Below are 19,811 nucleotides of genomic sequence, written 5' to 3'. Positions count from 1 at the left end.
AATCGAGGGATCTTCCTGATGGTTAGTTGAGGAAGGTAAGAAAGCGTGTGTTCTGTGCGCGGTTCTGAAGTCGGGCTCGTTTCGTTTCGTGTCGGTTAACGGCCGGCCTTATTCTTGACTCGGCCTCTAGGTGCTACCATAATACAGCAGTCGGTATAGTCTGTATTCTTTGGTATCTGAGGTGAGGTTTACCGATGTTACCAAATTGATTCGGGAATACAGTAAGCTGATAAAATGTATTGTATCTAGAGATGTCACTTTAAGTGGTCCTGGCTGGTGCCCTGATACCTGCAAATGCAGAGAAGTGTAGTGGGGTTTTTTTATATGACATCTTGCCTATACGTACAAGGTGGTATATAAACATCTTGTGGCAAGATGCCATATAAAGCGGTCCTGCCGCCGGCCGGGACCACTTAAAAGTGATGCTTCTAGTTGCAATACATTTTTACCAGCTTATTGCGCTCTCGAATTGAGAGAAATCAAGATGTGTGTATATATATCTAAAATAGAGATGTTTATAGAACATATTGTAACTTATCTCTTTTGCAATTTTTCTGTAACTCTTTGAAACATTTACATCTCTCAGCCTCTTCTCTAGTCATGTCGCATCTTCTCCCCATGTGATTATGTTCTGCAAGATACAATTTTGTCAGTTTCTGCAAATGGAGCTGAGCAAGGCAACGTGCCTGTTTACACAGGACAACTCCTCAAAGACGATTCAGTAAGCAGCACTCTTGTGTCCAACTGGCCTCACTTTCTGGAAGAGTTTTCTTTCAGAGAAATCTAATGCCCAATGTTTTTAACCAGCAGCGTGTATCTTCATCATTTTGACTATTTTTTAGCATTTTTCTAGTAGGTAAAAAAGAGGTTAGCGTTAGGGGTGTACTTTTGTACATAGATCTTTAAGAACACCTAAGGCACAGGTTTTCAAACTCACATTCAGTGCTAATCTACAGATACTCTTCAAACAGCAGAATCACATCATCCTTTACTGATTCTGTCTTTTACATGTAGTTCATTGGTTTTAATATTAGGAAAGAAGCTTGAGATCCCATCTTGTAGGTTTTTTTTCTTTTTATGTTTCCAAATCCTAATTCTGCCATATTAGTCACATTTTAGGATAGACAAATCTGGTCTCCTCTAAGTTCCCCTTGGGAAGCCTGTTCTGCTTTATGGCATACTGCTGTTCTCGCCTGATGGTACTCATCTTCTTATGTAGTATTTGTATGGTACTTTGATTACACAAAGTGAAACAAAGCTTTCAGAGCTAAGCAATATCAGCTTTTTTATATATTTGTGTAGCGGAGAATGATCATGCACTAGTGACAGCTAGGATGGGGTAAACCTCATGAAGGCAGTTGAAATTTTTGGTATGTAGTGAGCAAAAATACTGGCTGCTTATGCACCCTAGTGTTTCTGATCTAGCCTGCCCTTAATGCTGTCAGCAATGGTGGAATATTTCTTTGAGAATTTTTTGAATGTGCCAGTAGAAGAATTGGTACAGTAGAGTCAATACACACAATTACTTGGTTTTGATCTCAATTTGACAAGGTCTCATAAAATGCTGTTATGGGAACTATACAGTCATGGGTGATAGGAAAGGCACTACTGTGGATCAGAAACCTGTTTTCTGTCTCAGATGAAGGAAGGAACAAAAAGTTTGAGTTTTCTTAATGATTTGGAAAAAGGGAGGAGGAAGGAGGCAGTATCTGTAGCCAGCACAAAATTATTTAGGGTTATAAAGACAAGAAGTAAGCAGCAAGGAACTTAATCAAGCTGGAGGAACTGGGAATGTGGTGAAGATACTAATCAGTGTTGATATACTGAAGTAACACACATTGTAGAGAGTAGCTTGAGCTGCTTGTTTGGTTGATGTTGTTTTTTAATTCATCCGTAAAGCAAGAAAAATGACTACATAGTTCTGTAATCTGTGAGGATTACTGAAGTCTCTGTAGCAGTAATTTATAAAGGAAACAGTATGGGTAAGGGTGAGATGGCAAATACATTGTAATGCTGTTATATTAATCAGTGCTGAGACTCTCTGTTTGAGTATGTATTTGGTAATAGCTGCTCTGCCTCAAAAGCAAATACCAGAGTTTGGTGAAGAAATGATTTGAATGTAGAAAATCTTATAGGAGGAAAAATTGAAAAAAATTATGTCAGGAGATAAGAAGAATGGTGAAACGTCCATAGGAAATATTGAAAAATATAGGGAAGATAGTTTCTTGTTACCTCTTCTCTTAATACAGGAGCTTGTAGAGAAGTTTGACCTTTAAGTATATAACCTCAGTGACCTCAGATTCAAGGATGATACTTGACTTTTTAATTTTTTTATTTTCTCCTCCCAAAGGGCAATATCAGCGGGTAAATGTTCCTGAAGACCAAGCAGACAAGTTGCTCCTTGCAAGCTGGGGTCTTCCCAAAGCAGTTCTGGAGAAATACCACAGTCTGGGAGTGGTACAGATGTTTGAATGGCAAGCAGAATGCCTAATGCTCGGACAAGTTCTGGAAGGGAAGAACCTAGTTTACTCAGGTATGAAAACATCTGACAAAACTAGTCACCCCTGAACTTTCCCAGTGCCATTTACAAAAACATATTGGTGCTGAAGGGTTCTGATCTGGCAGATAAAAAGGTCAAGATCCAATTTTTTCTGGAGAGACCCCATTAAGATCTGTCCCATTGCTGTACCTCAGACCTTGCTTGACGGACTCCTTTCCGGATGCGAGGAGAGACTTTTTTCCCCATTTTCTCTGTTAATGTTCCTTTAGAAACTGATAATTAGGAGTCAGTTAATGATTACTCTCTCTTCTTTTTTTTTTTTTTTTTTTATTACAGACTATGTTAGCTGGGAACTGAAGGATAACAGCAATGTTAGATATAAATACTTTTGAAAATGTTATTTGCTATCTGGTTTTTTCAGTTCCTTTATCGTTTCTCTTCACCTAGTGTATGGGGGGAGATGGGCACAGAGGTTGGACTAGAATTCTGTGGGAAATGACAAGTTGGGTGGTGTCTACTCTCCATGGGAAGAAGGTTCCAGAGCAGCACTAGGAGGATGAAAAACTTAGAAGAGGGGTGGATGATTTTCTTTAGGCTTGGATTTGACTTTTATTTACTTGGTTCTAGAAGACTTTGGGCCTCATTGCCGGGTAATGGCTGTCCCCCAGTATGTGGCATCTCTTCCACAGTTTTCTGTGGATGATAGATGGCAAACAGCAATGCTTGCCAAGCAGGAGGGGTTAATATTAATTAAAAAACTCAACTTTTTTTTTTTTTTTTTCCCCTAAGCTCCTACCAGTGCTGGAAAGACTCTTGTTGCAGAATTGCTTATTTTGAAGAGAGTCCTGGAGACTCGTAAGAAAGCTCTTCTCATCCTTCCCTTTGTCTCTGTGGCCAAGGAGAAAAAATGTTATCTGCAGGTAAGTAGCATTCAAGGAGGGTAAATTGATGGGTTGTAGTTGTTGGCTCACATTTTTTAAACAGTTAGAAGTTTTTGTATGGATTTAAGGAGAAAAAAATTTGCAGGTTGTTTCAGAATGGATTTATAGATAATTTAAAATTTGCTGTCATTCTAAGTTGGAGATAAAAAACCCAAAAGTTTTAGCCAAAGAGGGAAACTTGGAAAAATTTTAAGGAGTTGATTAAAACATTTTTATTTCAGCTTTGACTTTTAGAGCATAATTACTTGCATTTATTCACAGATTTTATAATATACAAACTTTAAAGGAATTTTCTAATTAGACATTGTGTCTGCAAAACTACAAAGGGAAGGTGTCAATGTTATCTGAAAAGATAAAGGGATATTTTAGCTTTCCTTGGGGTGTTCAACCAGAATTTTGTGCCTTTGGTTTCACTTTGACTCTGCTAAAAATTTGTTCTGCAGAATGTGGTTATGTTTTGGCTTCCTCACCCCAGCTATTTAAACATTGTTTCCATTAGCTAATATGTCAAAGTAACAACAATTACTAAAACCAAATACAAAACCAGCAGGCATTTTTGTTATAGTTTCTGACATTTGAGACATTTTGGGTGTTAATAAACTGAGACAGTATCTTAACCTTGCAAATTGCTACAAAATGCTACAAACTGAGTGCAAGAGCTACTTGTAGTGATTGCTAATGGAGACATGTTTTGCTTTAATCTTTTAAAGCTGGAGATTTATCGATGTTGTGTTCTGCTTCTCCTGGCCTGGTTTGGCTGTAGCTGTACATACTTGAAATCATACGGTATCCTACCCATCTGGTTCAAACATTTGTACCATTTGTTAATGCAGTTAATGTAATGTAATGTTAATGTAATGTGCCAAAGCTTTGGCACTGCAATAATAAGCTGTGGAAGAAAATAAGTTGTTTCTTGACTTTCAGTGGGAGATGCGACATCTTTGTGTTTGGGGTCCCATGTTTGGCTTTTGTCCAGAATTTCTCAGGAGCAAGGCTTTTTTGTACATAACCCACTGGTATTATAAACTGTTGCGCTGTGTGTTCTCTAACCTTTTTAATAGTAAATGTTTTTATACAAAACAGTGGTCCCCACCTCTTACTCAGGTATGTACACTTTATCTTGCAATGTGTACTGTGTGGCTTCTGCTTTGGAAATAACAAATGTCAGTGGAAAAATGTAGCAGTAACTGACTGAGCTGTGGATTTAATGTGATTAGTTGGCATTATAAGTACTAGAGACTGTGGTTCTAGGATGCTGGCTTTTATGTGACTCCAGCAGGCATTGGTCAAAATTCAGAGTTGTAACCTTGGCATGACATTCTCTATCCTTGGAAAACAGGCCCTGTTTCAGGAGGTGGATGTGAGAGTTGAAGGCTACATGGGAAGCATGTCTCCTGCTGGACGTTTCTCTGCCCTGGATGTTGCTGTCTGCACCATCGAGAAAGCCAATGGTCTAATCAATAGACTAATAGAAGAAAACAAAATGGACTCACTGGGTAAAATACTAAGGCTTGACCATTGTGGGGATGAGGTTTATTACATACTCTGAGCACATGTGAAATGATGGGATAATTTGAATTTGCTCAATTCTGTATGTGACAGACATGCCATTTAGGAAAACTGAGCAATTTTTCTTCCTCCAGAGCACCTCTGATTTGGATTTAGGAAGGCAGTCAGGACTATTCTATGTAGCTCAGTGGCTGGGGTCAGTAGGTAGAAGCTGCAGGTTTTAGTTTGTCTCACATGGATGAAAATCCATGGACAGTGATTAGCTGCAGGAAGCAGTGATTCCCATAGCTAGAAAGTGTCTTCTAATTAATGAAGTTGAATTAAAGGTCTGGGATATGTTTGAGTTCAAGAATGTATGTATGTTCATTTGTTTTGGACAGGGATTGTGGCATCCATGGTTTATCTTCATTTAGCTCAAGAAAGAGGAGGAATTGTGTTTGGTGCTCATCTGGGTCAAAATAAGTGGAATGAATACATAGAGCTCCTCTGGGTAGGCATGGTGACTAGGAGGGCTGTGACATTCATTTCTCTCTTGTAGTTTACTCAAAAGCCCTCTGTCCTTGTAATGTAGACTTCTGGGTCACCATGGCCCTGATGGCTGCTAGATAATGGTAGTATTCAGTTAGTGTTGGGGAGGAGATATAAAACCTGAAGAAGCCCTGTGTTTCCAGTGCGCACTTGGAGAGAGATGTTTTTTCCTAGTCCAGTCAGAAGTTTGTTCTCTTTGTTTCCCTGCTCAGTAAAGCTATACCAATTATATTTTATACAGTAATCCTTCCTATATTCACTCTGGCCTGTAACATAGGTGGTTGCTATTTTAAGAATATAAAAATTGGAAAACGAGATGAGTATCAAACTGCTCCATGACCTCCACCTATGAAACTGCTGTTCCATGTGCATCTGGTGTCATAATATTCTGCAGCATTGTAGACCAGAAGAGTTTTTTAAACACAAGAGAGAATAAGGGAAATAAAGCCTTGCAGGTTTTTTCAGAGTGTGAGATCATGGGATAACACATTCATACCTGGGTCTATAGGGGCTGGATCACCATGAACGCTTTAGACTGCTAGTGGGCTGGAAGATGAGTGGATGAACATGGTTGTGCAGCATTTTAAGCTCATTCATATTGAGGCTTCTGCAGACCAGCCCGATTCTTGAATGTACCTCTTCACCCCTTCCCTTGCAAGAAAACTGGTGATCGTGCAGTTAGTTATTTCAATATATGGCTACTTAAGGGGGTTTTTTTGTTTGTTTTAAATAGGGGTGGTTTGATCCTAGGTCAGTACACTGTACAAGCTGTACTGCCAACATAAGGCAGAGAGTGGGGTCATGATGTCCATATTTATGTTGGCTTGGGTGCCTTAGAAGCATGTTTGGTATACTAAAAAGTATTGTTTAATGATATCATCTTTCAGAAGCTAGAGATACGCCAAATCCCTTTGGTTGGTACCTCCATTCCATTGTTACGTTTTGTTGTGCTATCTAAGATGAATGTGCCTGAGAAGAGTCATATAAGTATAACCAGGCAAGCGATTACAAGATTTGAGTTTGAATATGTATCCTCAACTCCAATACCTCCTTAAAGCATCATGTTTTTCTCTCGCCATTTGAAAACACCTCTGCTGAAACCTTCCATTTCCCTTGTGCCCCAATATGACCATATAACTGAAAGAAGGGTAAAAATATATTTTTTCTTTATATGCTTATTTGAAATTAAGTTTTAAATTAAATTTGAGTTTAAAAATCATCTTTAAATTAAGAAATTGACAAAATTTCTATTTGGAGATAAATTTTCATAAAAGCTGCAAAACACGGGCATGAGCTGAAAATGCCAGTTTAACTGTCACCTAAAGCAAGCTTGTCTGAAACTGCAAGATTGTACCTCGTCTTCTAATTAATTCTAAATTTAGACCAGTTCATAATGAGGGTGTTTTATCTTTTGAGATGAGTTATTGGGAGATGACTGCAGTTCTGGCTGGATTCCATCTCAAGCTTGAGCTGTTCCTTTTGTTGATGTCAACCCCCTGCTGATAGCTCACGTTGCCTTTGGAAATTGTTGAGAGAAACTCAAATCCTCTGCCTGGCAGAGCTCTCTTTGCTGTATGAAGCAGTTAAAAGCAATTTTGTGTTGCTAATTATTATATAATGTGTGTCAGTTTTGAACATCCAGGTACACAGGAGATGATATTCCTCTTGTTCAGCCCCTTGTCACTGATGCTAAAGAAATTTTTGGGAAAGCAGATTAGAGAAGAATCTGACGCCTTTTCAATGTGTCAGCTGGGAATGGATTTGTAATGTGCTGTAGTGATACTTGTTTCTTTTCTTAATTTAAAGTTGAAATTAAAAAATTACTGGTTTAATTGTATTAAAAAAAAAAATCAAATCCTCCTTGCCTGTCATTCAGAACTTCTTAGTTTTAAACAGGATGTGGACTGAAAGCAGCCTAATTATTCCACAGTAAACATGTATGACAGCTCTTAGGTACTTTTTAGTAGTTTTTTTCAGCAGTCTTCTATGGACATACCTAATTTCCAGACAGAAATAGGAGAATAAGGCTAGCCTCATTTTCAGTAGCAGTGCAGTATAACAGAATTCTGGCCCCACTTACACTGCTGAGCTTGTTGTTCAGTAGAAAATACCATTGCATGCATACCTGTAGTCCTCCTTGGCTGCAATTCCATTTTAAGGTGAGGATGGCATTGGGAAAGATACTGGTTCCCTGATTGCTCCTGCTGTGTTATCCCAGTGGGTGTGTTCTAAGTACTGCCTGAATAGAGGAGAGCACTGTGCATGTGTGACAGGTCTCACTAGCTTGCAGACTGCCAGGGCAATACAGTACACAGGTTTAGCGTGGGTTTGAATATGTATTATAGCTGAGTAGCAGCAGAAGGTATAGAACAAGTGGCCCGTACGACATACAGTGGCATTCCCTGTGCTTTGGCCTGTAGGTACCACTAGTGTTCTATTCTTCATTTCAGGAAGCAAAATGTGCTGCTGCTTGGCACAAAGACTGGGAAGGTAACTTGTATGAATTTTACTTTGGTAGATATCTGATTACACTGTCCTGTCTCAGCTGCTGGAAGAATTCAGACAGACTGTTGTATTGGGAAGCAGGAAGAAGCTTTTTCTGGTAGCTGAATAAATATGTATTTGGTGACCAACGAGATACCATTTTTTACAAGCCAGCACAGAATAGAGGAAGTACAGGAAGACAGAGGAGCTGGATGGGTGGGAGTTTGTAAAAGAGGCTTATGAAGCAGTGTAGCACTCTTCAAACTTAAGTGGCTTGAAAGAGAAGGGGGGAGAAAACAGACGGAGAGAGAAGGAACATACGTAGGAAGGAGAGAAAAAAAAAGAGAAGGAAAAATAGCATTGAAACAGATAATATAAGGTCACATTTGCCCTTAAGCTCCTGCTATTTTAGCTGTACCAGGAAGATATTACATAGCTGCACCAAAGAGGAAAAAAAATTCCACAGCAGCAGAACTAATGAAAGCTTGTGTCCCCTGTGCCCTGCTTTTTTTGTTTAACCTTCCTTCAGCTTCTTCCATGTCCCTGTGACCCTGTCAGCGGGCCAGAAAGGGTGTATACTGCTGCTAGTTGGGATGTGTGCAGGAGGTGCGCTGGGTGGCCAAGTTGTAGTGGCTCTGTTTTTTCCTCAGCGGAGACCCTCATCTGGTCTGTTGTCTCCAGCTGCTGATATTCAGAAAGCTGTTTAGACATTATTCTTTTCAGTATTTCTACACATCTTACAAATTTGATGGAGGTGGCTAATAGAATAAAAAAGTCATTTGCAGGAGGTAGGATGACAAGAGAGCAGTCATGTAAGATGGTTTTTCTTTTTTCATTAGGAAGCCAAAGCTAAATAGTAGTGCTCATTCCAGGTTTGGTTAGTGAGAAAAGATACAATAGGAAGCAGGGTATGCCAGTGAAATTGCATCTGCTCTAGGGGTTTTTTCTGACATTACTGCATTAGTAAGGAGTGATGTTTTTAACTAAGACAGTGATGTCAACAGAGCTTTTGTCTAGCTCATCTGGGTGCTGGAATGTTCCTTTGCAGACACTCTGAAGCCTGGGTTTTTTTACTTGCAGAGAGGTTACAGTATAGATGCTGCAATGCTGTTTTGTGTGGTGGCCAGACTAACAAGTCTATCTATTTATTTTTTTAAAAGCTGATTGTGTGTGTGTGATGTTGTGGGGGGTTTGAAATGTCATGACATTGGTCACGATTTGTGTCTCTCGGAAGCATCAGTGACAGAAGGAAGCCGTAGTGGTGTTGGTAAGCGCAGCTGGATTTGCAAGTATAAATTTCAGTTCATCATGTGGAATATGAAAGGATCAAGGCCATCTATTCTCAGTTTGGAGTTTTGTCAGATATAACCTGAGTGCTTCTCTTTATCAGGAGTGGTGGTTGTGGATGAGTTGCACATGCTGGGAGACTCTCATCGAGGATATCTGCTGGAACTCCTTCTGACCAAAGTTAGATACGTTACAAAGAAGGCTCCAAAACGGTGGGTAGACCAGGATGTTGATCTTTTAATGCTAATTATGGATGGCTCTAAATGTTTTGTTCTCTGGGTGGTTGGAAATTTGGGTTAGCTCCAGGGTTTTTATGAGACTGATGACTTAGACTATTTTAGTTATTAAGGTCTCATCATACCACCTCTCAGAGGCCTGCTGTTGTAGTCAAAACCTCTTTTCCTCATGGTTTTCAATTTGTGAGCTACCATGGGATTCATTCTCTCAGGAAAAGAAATAAGGCTGAAACTTTCATTTACTTTTTTAGCCTATTTAAATTTTTTAAAAACCTTTGGATTTCTTTTAACGTTTTTGCTAGTGGACTGGCCTTGCTTAATTTTTCAGTGTTTCATGGAATAGGCTGTTTATCCTACTGAAATGTTCAGGTATTGTGGAAGAGTGGGCATGCTGTTAACTTGTCAATGGTGAATTGATCAGAAGACATAAGAGGATGCGCCAGTAGCCTGCTTAGTTAGCGCTGCTCAGGGTGATCTGTGGTTTTGCTTATAACATGTGACAGCCTAGTGGTTGCATGGTTTCTTGCCTTTAGCACAAATGATTGGACACTGGGGAACAGATGAGATGTTTCAGAAAAGCTTTAGAGGCTTCTAAGAATTCAGTACCTAGATCTCCAGCACCAAGCCGTCCAGCAGCTCCATAGTGCCTGAACACAGACGAAGGCAAATGGAGGAGATTGTGTATTGATATTCCTAATCTTTATTGGTGGTGCTGAGAGAAGAGTCAAAATCAGCTGTTCCCTTAGCACCAAAGGCCAGATTTTGCCAGTTTTCTCTGCTGCTGTCTTGTGAGTCGTACCAGTGCTGGGCTAAGCACAGACTACCTATTTATTTCTGGGACAACTGCCATTTCTACAAGCTCTCTGCCAGATGTTTTAGCCAGTATTTCCCATCCTGATTTCCAGGATCCAGCAGTGTTCTGGGTCTAATCACCTCTGACTTTTTCTCATATTCTCCCCATAAGTCCTGGAAGCCAGTACACTTCAGAGCAGTGTGAGTGGCTTTGCCACTTCTTTTACCTTGGCGGCTTATCGTGTAGCTGCAGCACAGGTGCGGGTCTACTCTCTGCTTTACTCCCTTGCGTTGAAGAAGCAGGAAGGAGAAAACATTTGTCAGGGGGAAAAGGGGACAGATGCATCAAGGAATGTTCCTGGGAAGATGCAATACTTAGCGCCTATATGGTGAAGGCTTAGAGCCTAGATCCTCCATCTCTTCATCATGGTCAGGTTGACAGTGGCTCCCTGTGCCACTTTCTGACATGAAGGAAGTGGCTGCTATTTTTGTTTTGGAATCCACTTGAGATGCCCGAAGACCACATTTTCTCTCAAATGTCCTCCCAAGTCTGTGGTGCTTTTTTTTTTTTTTCTGTTATTTAATGGGACCCCCTTTATCCAAATTCTTTAAACACTGTCCAGTTGGACCAATTATCAGAATGACCAGTGCTTTTAAGAGCTTTTTAAGCGGTTAGCCAGATGTCCCACTGAAGTATAAGGCTGTGTCTTCACACCAAGAGAAAGTTCTCTGATGGCTGTTGCCAGCATGGGTGCCCTTGCTTCTCTGCGAGGCTTTTGCAGACCCAGACAAAATTCTGCAGCAGATTTTTCTCTTCCCCAGACAAAGAGTGTGCTGTGGAGCTGGAACGTTTTTAATCCTTGAAGGTCAAAAGCTGCTTTAGGGGGAGAGATCTGCAACCTAGATGGCGGAGCTGTACTAGCAAATGCTTGAAGAACTTGGATAAGAGAAAGTCTGCCTCTCCACATCTTCCTTATTTCTGTCTCGTCAGTGACTGGCCTTTTTTACTTTAGCTTCTGGGCAGTCTTGTTTCCTCTGTCTTGTCTTTGCCAGGATTACCAGGATCTTCTAAGAAGTTTCTGGCTGTTTCTGAGCTCGCATTGATTTGTCAGACCTTTTTATTTTTTAAAGTCTCAATTTGTGGCTCAGTGTAATGCAAATGAGTAGTTTTTAAACATAGGCTTAGAAGCATAAAAATTCCCCTATTGTGTGGATGTAAAAGCCTGAATTAAAATATACATTTGGGTATCTAAATTAATGGTTTATGTTTTCAGGTCTGTTAAGAGTCCATTACTTCTCACTGCCTTTAGTGGAAGCTGCTGTTCAGCACTTTGAGAACTAAAGCTGCTTTCTTCTTTGCTGAACTGAGGGCTTTTGTTCCCAGCTCTAGGAAGACCCTTAGTCTAGTATTATTTGTCCTGAAATTGAAACAAATGGAAGTGTTTCGATTAAGGCATTTAAGCTTTGAAAGACTGCAGTGGAGACTGGACCATTTCTTTATTTCCATGTTTTTGTTAATGGCAAGGAAATAGTTGATTTATTTATTTGTTTTCAGTTTCTCCAAATATGCAGTCAGTTTATGGCTGTTGTTACCTGAAAAAGCTTAAAGTTTATGTTCAAAATGATAAAAAGTTGAATTATCTTGTTATCAGTGCATAACCTGACATTGTGTTTGCTAAAAGTAGAGTATGGCTTGTTTCTTTGTCAAGAAGTTGAAAAAAATACTTTTGCATTTTAGACTCCAGAAGGAAGTAGACTGAGTTAGTTTTTCTGAATCCTGTTTTCCAGAACAGTAGCCTGTCACTAACCTTAATTTTCTTTTAACCGCTTCCAGACAGGTGAAGGTAACCAGTCCTGGTTTTGGTGGGATACAGATAGTAGGCATGAGTGCTACTCTCCCTAACTTGGGACTCCTAGCCTCATGGTTAGATGCAGAGCTATACTGTACGGATTTTCGTCCTGTGCCCCTCAAGGAATGGGTGAAAATTGGCAGCAACATTTATGACTCATCCATGAATTTAGTGCGAGAATTCCAGCCCAAGCTTCAACTAAAGGTAACAAAACTCTGAGCAATGGCTTTGGGTTAACCCCTTTCGTACAGCTAAAGTTAAAAAGACAGCTACTGGTATGTCTTTAATTTTTGTTTTTAATAGATGACATTCCCAACTTCATTATTTACTTCATAGTTTATATGCTTACACTAAGGACAAATTTTTTTTTGTCTTCTACTGATTTAAACAAAAACCAAACCAAAACACACTCATGAAGTTCTTAAAGTTTCTTGAATCAGACTTGAAGACAAAGTTGACTTTGCAGCTGTCTTGTTTCTGAGCACTTGACAGGTATAAAGAGCTTGATTCTCTCCTTACCCACTACTCTATCTTGTGTCCTGGAATCTAGTTGACTTTTCATAAATGAAGGTAAATATTTCCTAGTTATGCCAAGGAATTTGCATTAATCATTGGGAGAATATATTTGCATTAAAATGTGGTACTGAACCTGCTTATGTTAAACTGCTAAATGATCTAATTTTGTCACTGATTAGAAGGCAGATGTCCATCCTGATTCTTCTGAATCTGTTACCAGTATTTAGTACTTTTGTGCACTTGAAAAGGGTATGAAAAGTTAAGGGTAACGTACTATAATGATTTGGAAGAACCAAATGCGTAGCAGTGGGAAATTTGCACTTCCTACTTGTAGGTTCCTTTTTTGTGGAGTCTTTGAAGGGTCCAGTCCTTTCAACTGCTCTGTGTAATACTAGTGTAGTAGTTGGACAATGTGGGCTGAATGCCGGCAATGTTTTGGAATGCTTTGCAGCCAGTTCTCCTTGTGTGCAAACATTCTGTTATCAGTAGCATGGTGGCACAGCAAAGAAAAAGGATTCGAGAAACAAAAGGAAACGTCTGTGACAAGACTATCTAGAAGCTTGCTTTTATGTGGTCATATTGAGAAGCTGATGTTGCATCTCCTTTTCTGGGTATTTTTTGAAGTGGTTGCTTTGCATAGGTAATTAAGTGAGAGAAAGAACTAAAGTAGGCTTATGACTCAACAGTTTACGGGAGTTGGTTTATTTTGTAAGACCAGGTGATCCTTTTGGGCTTGAAATCTATCACTGGACTTTCAGACTTCTGTTCTGTACCTCAAACAGCACTAGGGAAGGGAACTTGATGACCTCACCACTTCTGCTGAATTTGGCTGAATCCTTACCGAGCTTTTGATGTGTATATATACAGTTCCTGCCATTGCTCCCCTGTTTTCATTTGCATTTTAGTGCTTTTTATTTCTTACTTGTATGCCTACCTTTTTTCTCTTCCTCTTTTGGCCTGCTTGCTGGAAGAGAATCTGGCTTAACCAAGCAAAACAGATCAGTTGCATGAACTCTCTTAGGATCTTAAAACCAAAAAGGCAAGCTGTAAACAATAGGGTTTTGTGTGCACACCTATATAAGCATCCATAAAAGCCTTCCACTGTGCTCTGAACACTTGCAGTCTTTGGTCAGCAGTGCTTGCTGGGTGCATGTTATTGGGGATGCTGATTACTACATCTCATGCTTTTAGTTCAGGCATCCCAGCTGATAAGTCTTCCTTAGTTACTGTAGAGGCATGTTTTCCCTTGGGGCTCTTCCTAGTTCTTCCCCACTGCTGTTAGCCATGACATGGAGGTTGCAGTGATTTTTTTTTTTTTTTTTTTTTTTTTTTTGTGCACTGTGTGGCCTTCATTCAGAAACAGATTTATGAAAACAAGATGTAAAGCCTTAGATTTATTCATGGTTAGGTCTAGGGCTGTCCTCAACAATGTGGTCATACTAGTGTTTGGACTTCCTAAAGCAAGACAGAAATGAAGATAACGGTGCTGCATCTTTGTTTGCTCCTCTTTCTGACTTGAAGTAGAAGATTCCTACTGTGACACAGAAGAATGACAGCATTTGCAAACTCCATTCAGTGTTGAGAGTGCGTTGAAAATATTTTGTCTCAATTCAGGGAGATGAAGACCATGTTGTGAGCCTGTGTTATGAGACTGTTTGTGATGGCCACTCAGTCCTGCTTTTCTGTCCATCCAAGAACTGGTGTGAGAAGCTAGCAGACATCATTGCCAGGGAATTCTACAGTTTGCAACAGGCTGAGAGTAAGAGAAAAGTAGTTAATAGAAGACTGTAGTATACACAGTACCTTTAACGAAAATTAATTTTAGTAGAAACTATAAAAATATTGTCTCTCTCAAGGTTCTGCAAAAAACTCAGCCCTTGCCCCTGTTGTTGTGGACAGAGAAGGGATTGATGAGGTTCTGGATCAGCTTAAGCGTTCTATCTCAGGCCTGGACTCTGTGCTCCAACGTACTTTGCCATGGGGAGTGGCATTTCATCATGCAGGTATTCCTGAATACGTTGGTCTTGAATTCTGTAATGGTCAAGTCATGTGGGTTCTTTTTGCTGTAGCTGGCAGCAATTTACCAGTTGCTTTTCAAAGCCTTCTGTAGCTTATGACTGAATTAAAATGCTTTGAGATTCTCACAGTTAGAGGTAAACCTGAAATTCTTTTATTGTGGCAGAAGATTTTAATTCACAAATTGTTATGATAAATCTTCTCTCTGTTCTGTTGGATAACAGCAACTTTTTAAGTACAACTTAAATTTTTTTTTTTTTTTGTGAAATGGCTGAAAAATCAGCTGATTTGCAGCCCAAGCATTTTCAAGTTGTCTCTAAAGCTGCCAGAGTATTTCAGAGCTATTTTCCTCAACTTAATACTGAAATAGATGAGTAAATAGAAGAATAGAAGTATAACAATGAAAATAAAAATAAAAGGAGCATGTGCCACAAACGCTTCTGGCTAGATCTTTTATTTCTTTAAGAAGGTAATAATGTATGTCACCTGTTGATCCACTGAGAGAAAGCATTGCCTCTGGAAGAGAGAACAGTAGCTATGGCATTGAATATGTAGGGGAAATAATTCCAAATGCTTATAGAGTGTGAATTGCTTTCTCAAGAATAAAATTGGCAAGAAGCCCTCAAGGAAACATAGAAAGATATGTATATATGGAAATAATGAAGAAGTTTTCCAGGGTCAGGACTGTAAATTACTAAATCCCAGTTCCTTACTGTGTTTGTTACATCCAGTTTTCTTCTTTTTATTTTATTTCTTTCTTTACTTATTTACTTGCAGTACTTGTAGATATGTAGTAAATAGTTGTTCATCTTGCTACAATGTGTACAAGCACCTTAGAAAAGGTAGTTTATAACTATTACTGTCAATTGAATGATGAAAACTTAATGATGAAAGTTTGCTTCGCTTACGATTTGAAAGAATTTAACTGAGGTAGGGTTGTGAGTCTAGTTCCTAACACTGAATGGCGAATGTTCATTAAATTTGTTCTTTCTCTTGCTTGACAGTAACATTATTGGCTCTTAAATGCAGTCTCAGCACTACTAGGTTCGCTAAAAGTCATCTCTCCTCAGGTCTTACTTTTGAAGAACGGGACGTCATTGAAGGAGCCTTTCACCAGGGCTTGATTAGAGTCCTAGCAGCAACCTCCACACTCTCATCTGGAGTGAATTTGCCTGCACGCCGGGTAATTATACGAACTCCCATGTTTGGTGGCAGACTGCTGGACATTCTTGCTTACAAGCAGATGGCTGGAAGGGCTGGCAGGAAAGGAGTAGACACAGAGGGTAAGCAGAGGCTTTATTAATATTCTCTAAGAACAGTGTTAACCTGATTAAATCCAGGGCAGTGCTTCGCAATTAGTGACTAATCATGATGAATTCCTTTGGTATTCAGTATGATTAAGTTAATCAAGATGAATTTGTTTGGTATTAAAGGTGTAAAAATTGTAATTCCCAGGGGATTCTTTTCACCGCATGAGACTTACTTTGGTATTTGTGTGTCAGTTACTTCAGGAAGGGGCTATTTACTCCTTTCAGTTATTGTTAGCTTCTAAGGCTGTGTTGTTCATTTGCCTTAATTCTGTGATCCATGGTCAGTTTACGAAAGTGTTTACACTTTCAGTGAGAAAATTTACAGAATTCTCACTGGACAGACCTAAAATGTAAGAAATGCATTTAAAGTCTACAACCATAATTTGACAAACTACTTCTGTTGTCTGAAGTTCTGATTTGGATTTATTAAACTTTCGCTAAACTTAACTTTTATGTATCTTTATGTAACTTTTATGGATCTTGAAAATAGGAATGTGACAGATATATGGGAAATATGAACAGTAGTTCTTAGATAATATGATGTCTTCATGCATACAGTGGCACTGATTTTATGTTCAACAAAATAATCCTGCCTGTTATTTTAATTTGCAATGGAAATTTGTCTTCATGGATGGTATTTGGAAAAATTGTATTATACAAGTATAAACACAGTAGAAAATAAGAAGTTCAAGAGAAGTAGGAAGTGGGATTTGCCCTACTGATGGTTTGATTGGTGCTTGCTGGAACCCGATGTAAGCAGACTGTTCTTACATTTAACTTTCTATTTTTGCCGGAGTAGCATAGCAACAGAGCATTTTGCGACCTATATCTCTGTGAGCTATCCCTATGTGTTAAAGAAAAGGGCAGCTGCATGATGTATTTTGAAATTTTCCAGACTTTGTCATTTGAGTGTAGCTGGCAGGTGTAAAATTACATTATTCCTTGAAGTTTCTTTTTTTTTTTTCCCTTCAAGTTACAATAATTAGTACCCTTTTTTTGACAGTTCTGATGTGACTGTGTTTTGCACAGTAAGCAGTTGATTTTATGCTGATGAGCTTCATGAATGTACCATTTTTCTTCCACTCCACAGAGTCTTTTGGATGAGAACATAAAGCTACATTACCAGCTGCTACTCTTTCACAGAGTAGGGAGACAGGAGGAGAGCAACTTCAGCTGGAAAAAAATGCCTTATGTGGGTATGAAATTCAGCTGACAGACAGAAGATAAATGCTGTTGGGTTGATTTCCTCCTTCCTTCCCAACATTGTAGTGTTTGATTGTCTCAGGTTTTGATTTTTTTTTTAATTTTTTTTTCCCTGATTTGATGGAAATTTAAAACCACCATTTTAGAAAATTAAATTGGATTATTTTTGCATTCATCAAAACTGTCATGTTCCCAGGGTGAAATAGGTAAAGCTGTTCAATATAGCTGAACAAAACCTAGAAATATAATAGGGCCTTTTTTGCTTTTAATGGAGTCTTCTGGTGTTTGTCTAGTCTGATGCTAACCTGGACTTCCTGTCTCATCTGAAATGTTCAATAAGGGATCTTGGAACAGCTTAGTTCCCTTTTTTTTTTTTTTTTAAATGTTTACTAGGTTGCAATTATTGGCTTTAGGTTCTCACTGGCATCTTGGGAAAGGGTTTCCCCCAAGTCTTGAATGACTGTCAGACAGTGTAGAGTCAAGTGGATGGATACCTATCTTCTGTTAGATTTATCACACTGAAAAGTCAAAGTTTTCAGAGGGAATTGTAGGTCACATCAGAACCCAAATATGAAATGAGTGAATGTTCTTGATTGCTAAAATAAAAATAAGCTTTCATTTCACAAAACAATGCTTACAGGCAGTTTATCTTCTGTACTCTCAGCTCTGGCAAAAGTACACAGTCAACAGATGTCAAAAGTTTCACCTGGCAGGATAAAAAAAATCCCAGAGACACATCCTCTGAGCATGTCTTTCATCCTGTAATTCATTTATGTAATCATGTTTAATCTGTATTTCGTTACTTAAGTACACTGAATTTATGGTATTTATTCTGTTCATTAAATTTAAGTGGAGTTGTGTTTTCATTACCTCTGGATTTGCTAATTACCGTAGCATTACTACGGCTACAGTTCTATCATAACTTAACATTCCTAGGATCTTACTAAGATACCCACTACCAAAATTACCTTGGTGTCCAGATGATGTGCACTTAAATCTTAACAAGTTATCATAAACCTATTATGATATTTACTCTATGGCTAATCCAAATCTAATGGTCTCTTCTTAGTCAAAGGCACGCTTGTCCTACCTATAATTCATTTATCCTGTGCCAATTGGCAAAGCTTCTAACTAGCTAGGTCTCCCAGGGACCTAGTTTGTCTGTAATGTCTTTGTTGAAAAAATCTCCTTTATGTGACCACTGCATTTTCCGTGGCTGGTCTGTACTATTGTCTCATTAAAGGAATTGGCCCATTATTTTTATTTTTGTTTCATAGCTCTGGGAACTTTTTTGTCACCCACAGAATTTCAGTAGTTAGGGATTAACTTAACAATGTCTGATAGAGAATTTTAGGGTAAGGTATGTTTAGATGTACTTTCAGTGTACCATTCAGGATACTTCAGATTTTATGTGTGTATATATGTGTGTCTCTCTATATATATCTATGCATATAGGAAACTTCAGAGAATGCATAATTACTTAGATTAATAACTTTGGATTTCTGAATTAAGTTGGTATCTGTGTTATTTAATCTCGGGAGTGGAAGCTGGTTGACTTAAATGGTCAAAGTGCTGTGCAGCCTTTATGTTTTCTTCTTGCTTTTGAGAATCTTTTCAGTTCAATAATGTAGTGCAGAAGAAAAATTGATGCCACTGTATATTATAGTTCCAGTCAATTCCAGAAGAAGAAGAAGCGAGAGTGGTTCAGCAGCAAAGCAGATGCAAAGTGAGGCTATGGAAGCTCCTTAGCTGATTTGGCAAGACCCTGACCAGGCTAATGTAACTTTGAAGTTTGCTCTGCTTTTAGTTCTTATTATGCATCTGTAGGGCTCTTACATAGCAATGGATATACACTGTTCAAGGTTGCAAAGGTTTTTCTCTTTTTTTTTTAATTCAGCTTTTTCAAAAATATCTACAGTTTTCCATTCCAATAATATGTCCTTGATGATCTGTATGTAATGTTTTTTGTTTGTTTTCTTTTCCTATAGGTGAGAGCATTTTAGTTTGCAAGCCCTCAGAAAGATCAAAAGGAACTGCTCTACTTCAGGGATCTCTGAAGCCTGTTTGCAGTTGTTTGCTTAGAAGAGAAGGGGAAGGTGTTGCTTCTAGCATGAAGAGAGCAATACTTGAGGTACAGGACACCTGTACGTGGAGAGGGATTAGAATGGTGCTTGCACTCTCGTAATTATAGGATGGTTTCTTTTGTGACACCATCAAATATTTTCTGTGCACTTTCTTTTTCTACTGTTTCCTCCCTTGTCAACCCAAGCATCTTCAGAAGACAATTACTTGGGTCTGCCAGCTTGCTTCAGTATTCAGCATTTTGCTTGGTATGTTTCAGTCTCTGCTTGCTGCAGATTAGGATGTGAGCACACTCAAGCAAGGGTTACTAAGCTTTGCCTTTGCATTTTGATATACTCAAACTGCAGGCAGAAATAAGTGTAATTCTTAAACTTCATGTGTGACCTGACAGTCTTAACTGGGAGACACTTGTAAATTACTGATCCCAGAGGCTTTGTAGACTGAATTGGGCCATAATGACATTTGTAGAACCTTGTAGGGTCCCTTACTTCCCTACTCAACTTATCTACCTCTTTTGCACAGAAATGATAGAAATTTTTAAAGTACATTTTTGGTGA

General features: G+C 38.9%; 1 protein-coding gene across 1 annotated transcript in view; it reads left to right on the top strand.

Annotated features, from left to right (window-relative positions):
* The window catches only part of POLQ (polymerase (DNA directed), theta), a 53,407-nt gene that overhangs the window by 486 nt on the left and 33,110 nt on the right, over positions 1-19,811 (top strand). The window contains exons 2-10 of the mRNA XM_010567683.1: positions 2,351-2,533; positions 3,290-3,420; positions 4,781-4,937; positions 9,353-9,461; positions 12,112-12,331; positions 14,258-14,402; positions 14,500-14,646; positions 15,730-15,942; positions 19,161-19,303. Of these exons, the coding sequence (XP_010565985.1) occupies positions 2,351-2,533; positions 3,290-3,420; positions 4,781-4,937; positions 9,353-9,461; positions 12,112-12,331; positions 14,258-14,402; positions 14,500-14,646; positions 15,730-15,942; positions 19,161-19,303 (1,448 nt within the window). The remainder of the gene's footprint in view (positions 1-2,350; positions 2,534-3,289; positions 3,421-4,780; positions 4,938-9,352; positions 9,462-12,111; positions 12,332-14,257; positions 14,403-14,499; positions 14,647-15,729; positions 15,943-19,160; positions 19,304-19,811) is intronic.

This window comes from Haliaeetus leucocephalus, unplaced genomic scaffold (assembly GCF_000737465.1).
Source record: "Haliaeetus leucocephalus isolate CR32 unplaced genomic scaffold, Haliaeetus_leucocephalus-4.0 Scaffold228, whole genome shotgun sequence".
Lineage (NCBI taxonomy): Eukaryota > Metazoa > Chordata > Aves > Accipitriformes > Accipitridae > Haliaeetus > Haliaeetus leucocephalus.
This window is presented reverse-complemented; position numbering and strand designations above follow the sequence as displayed.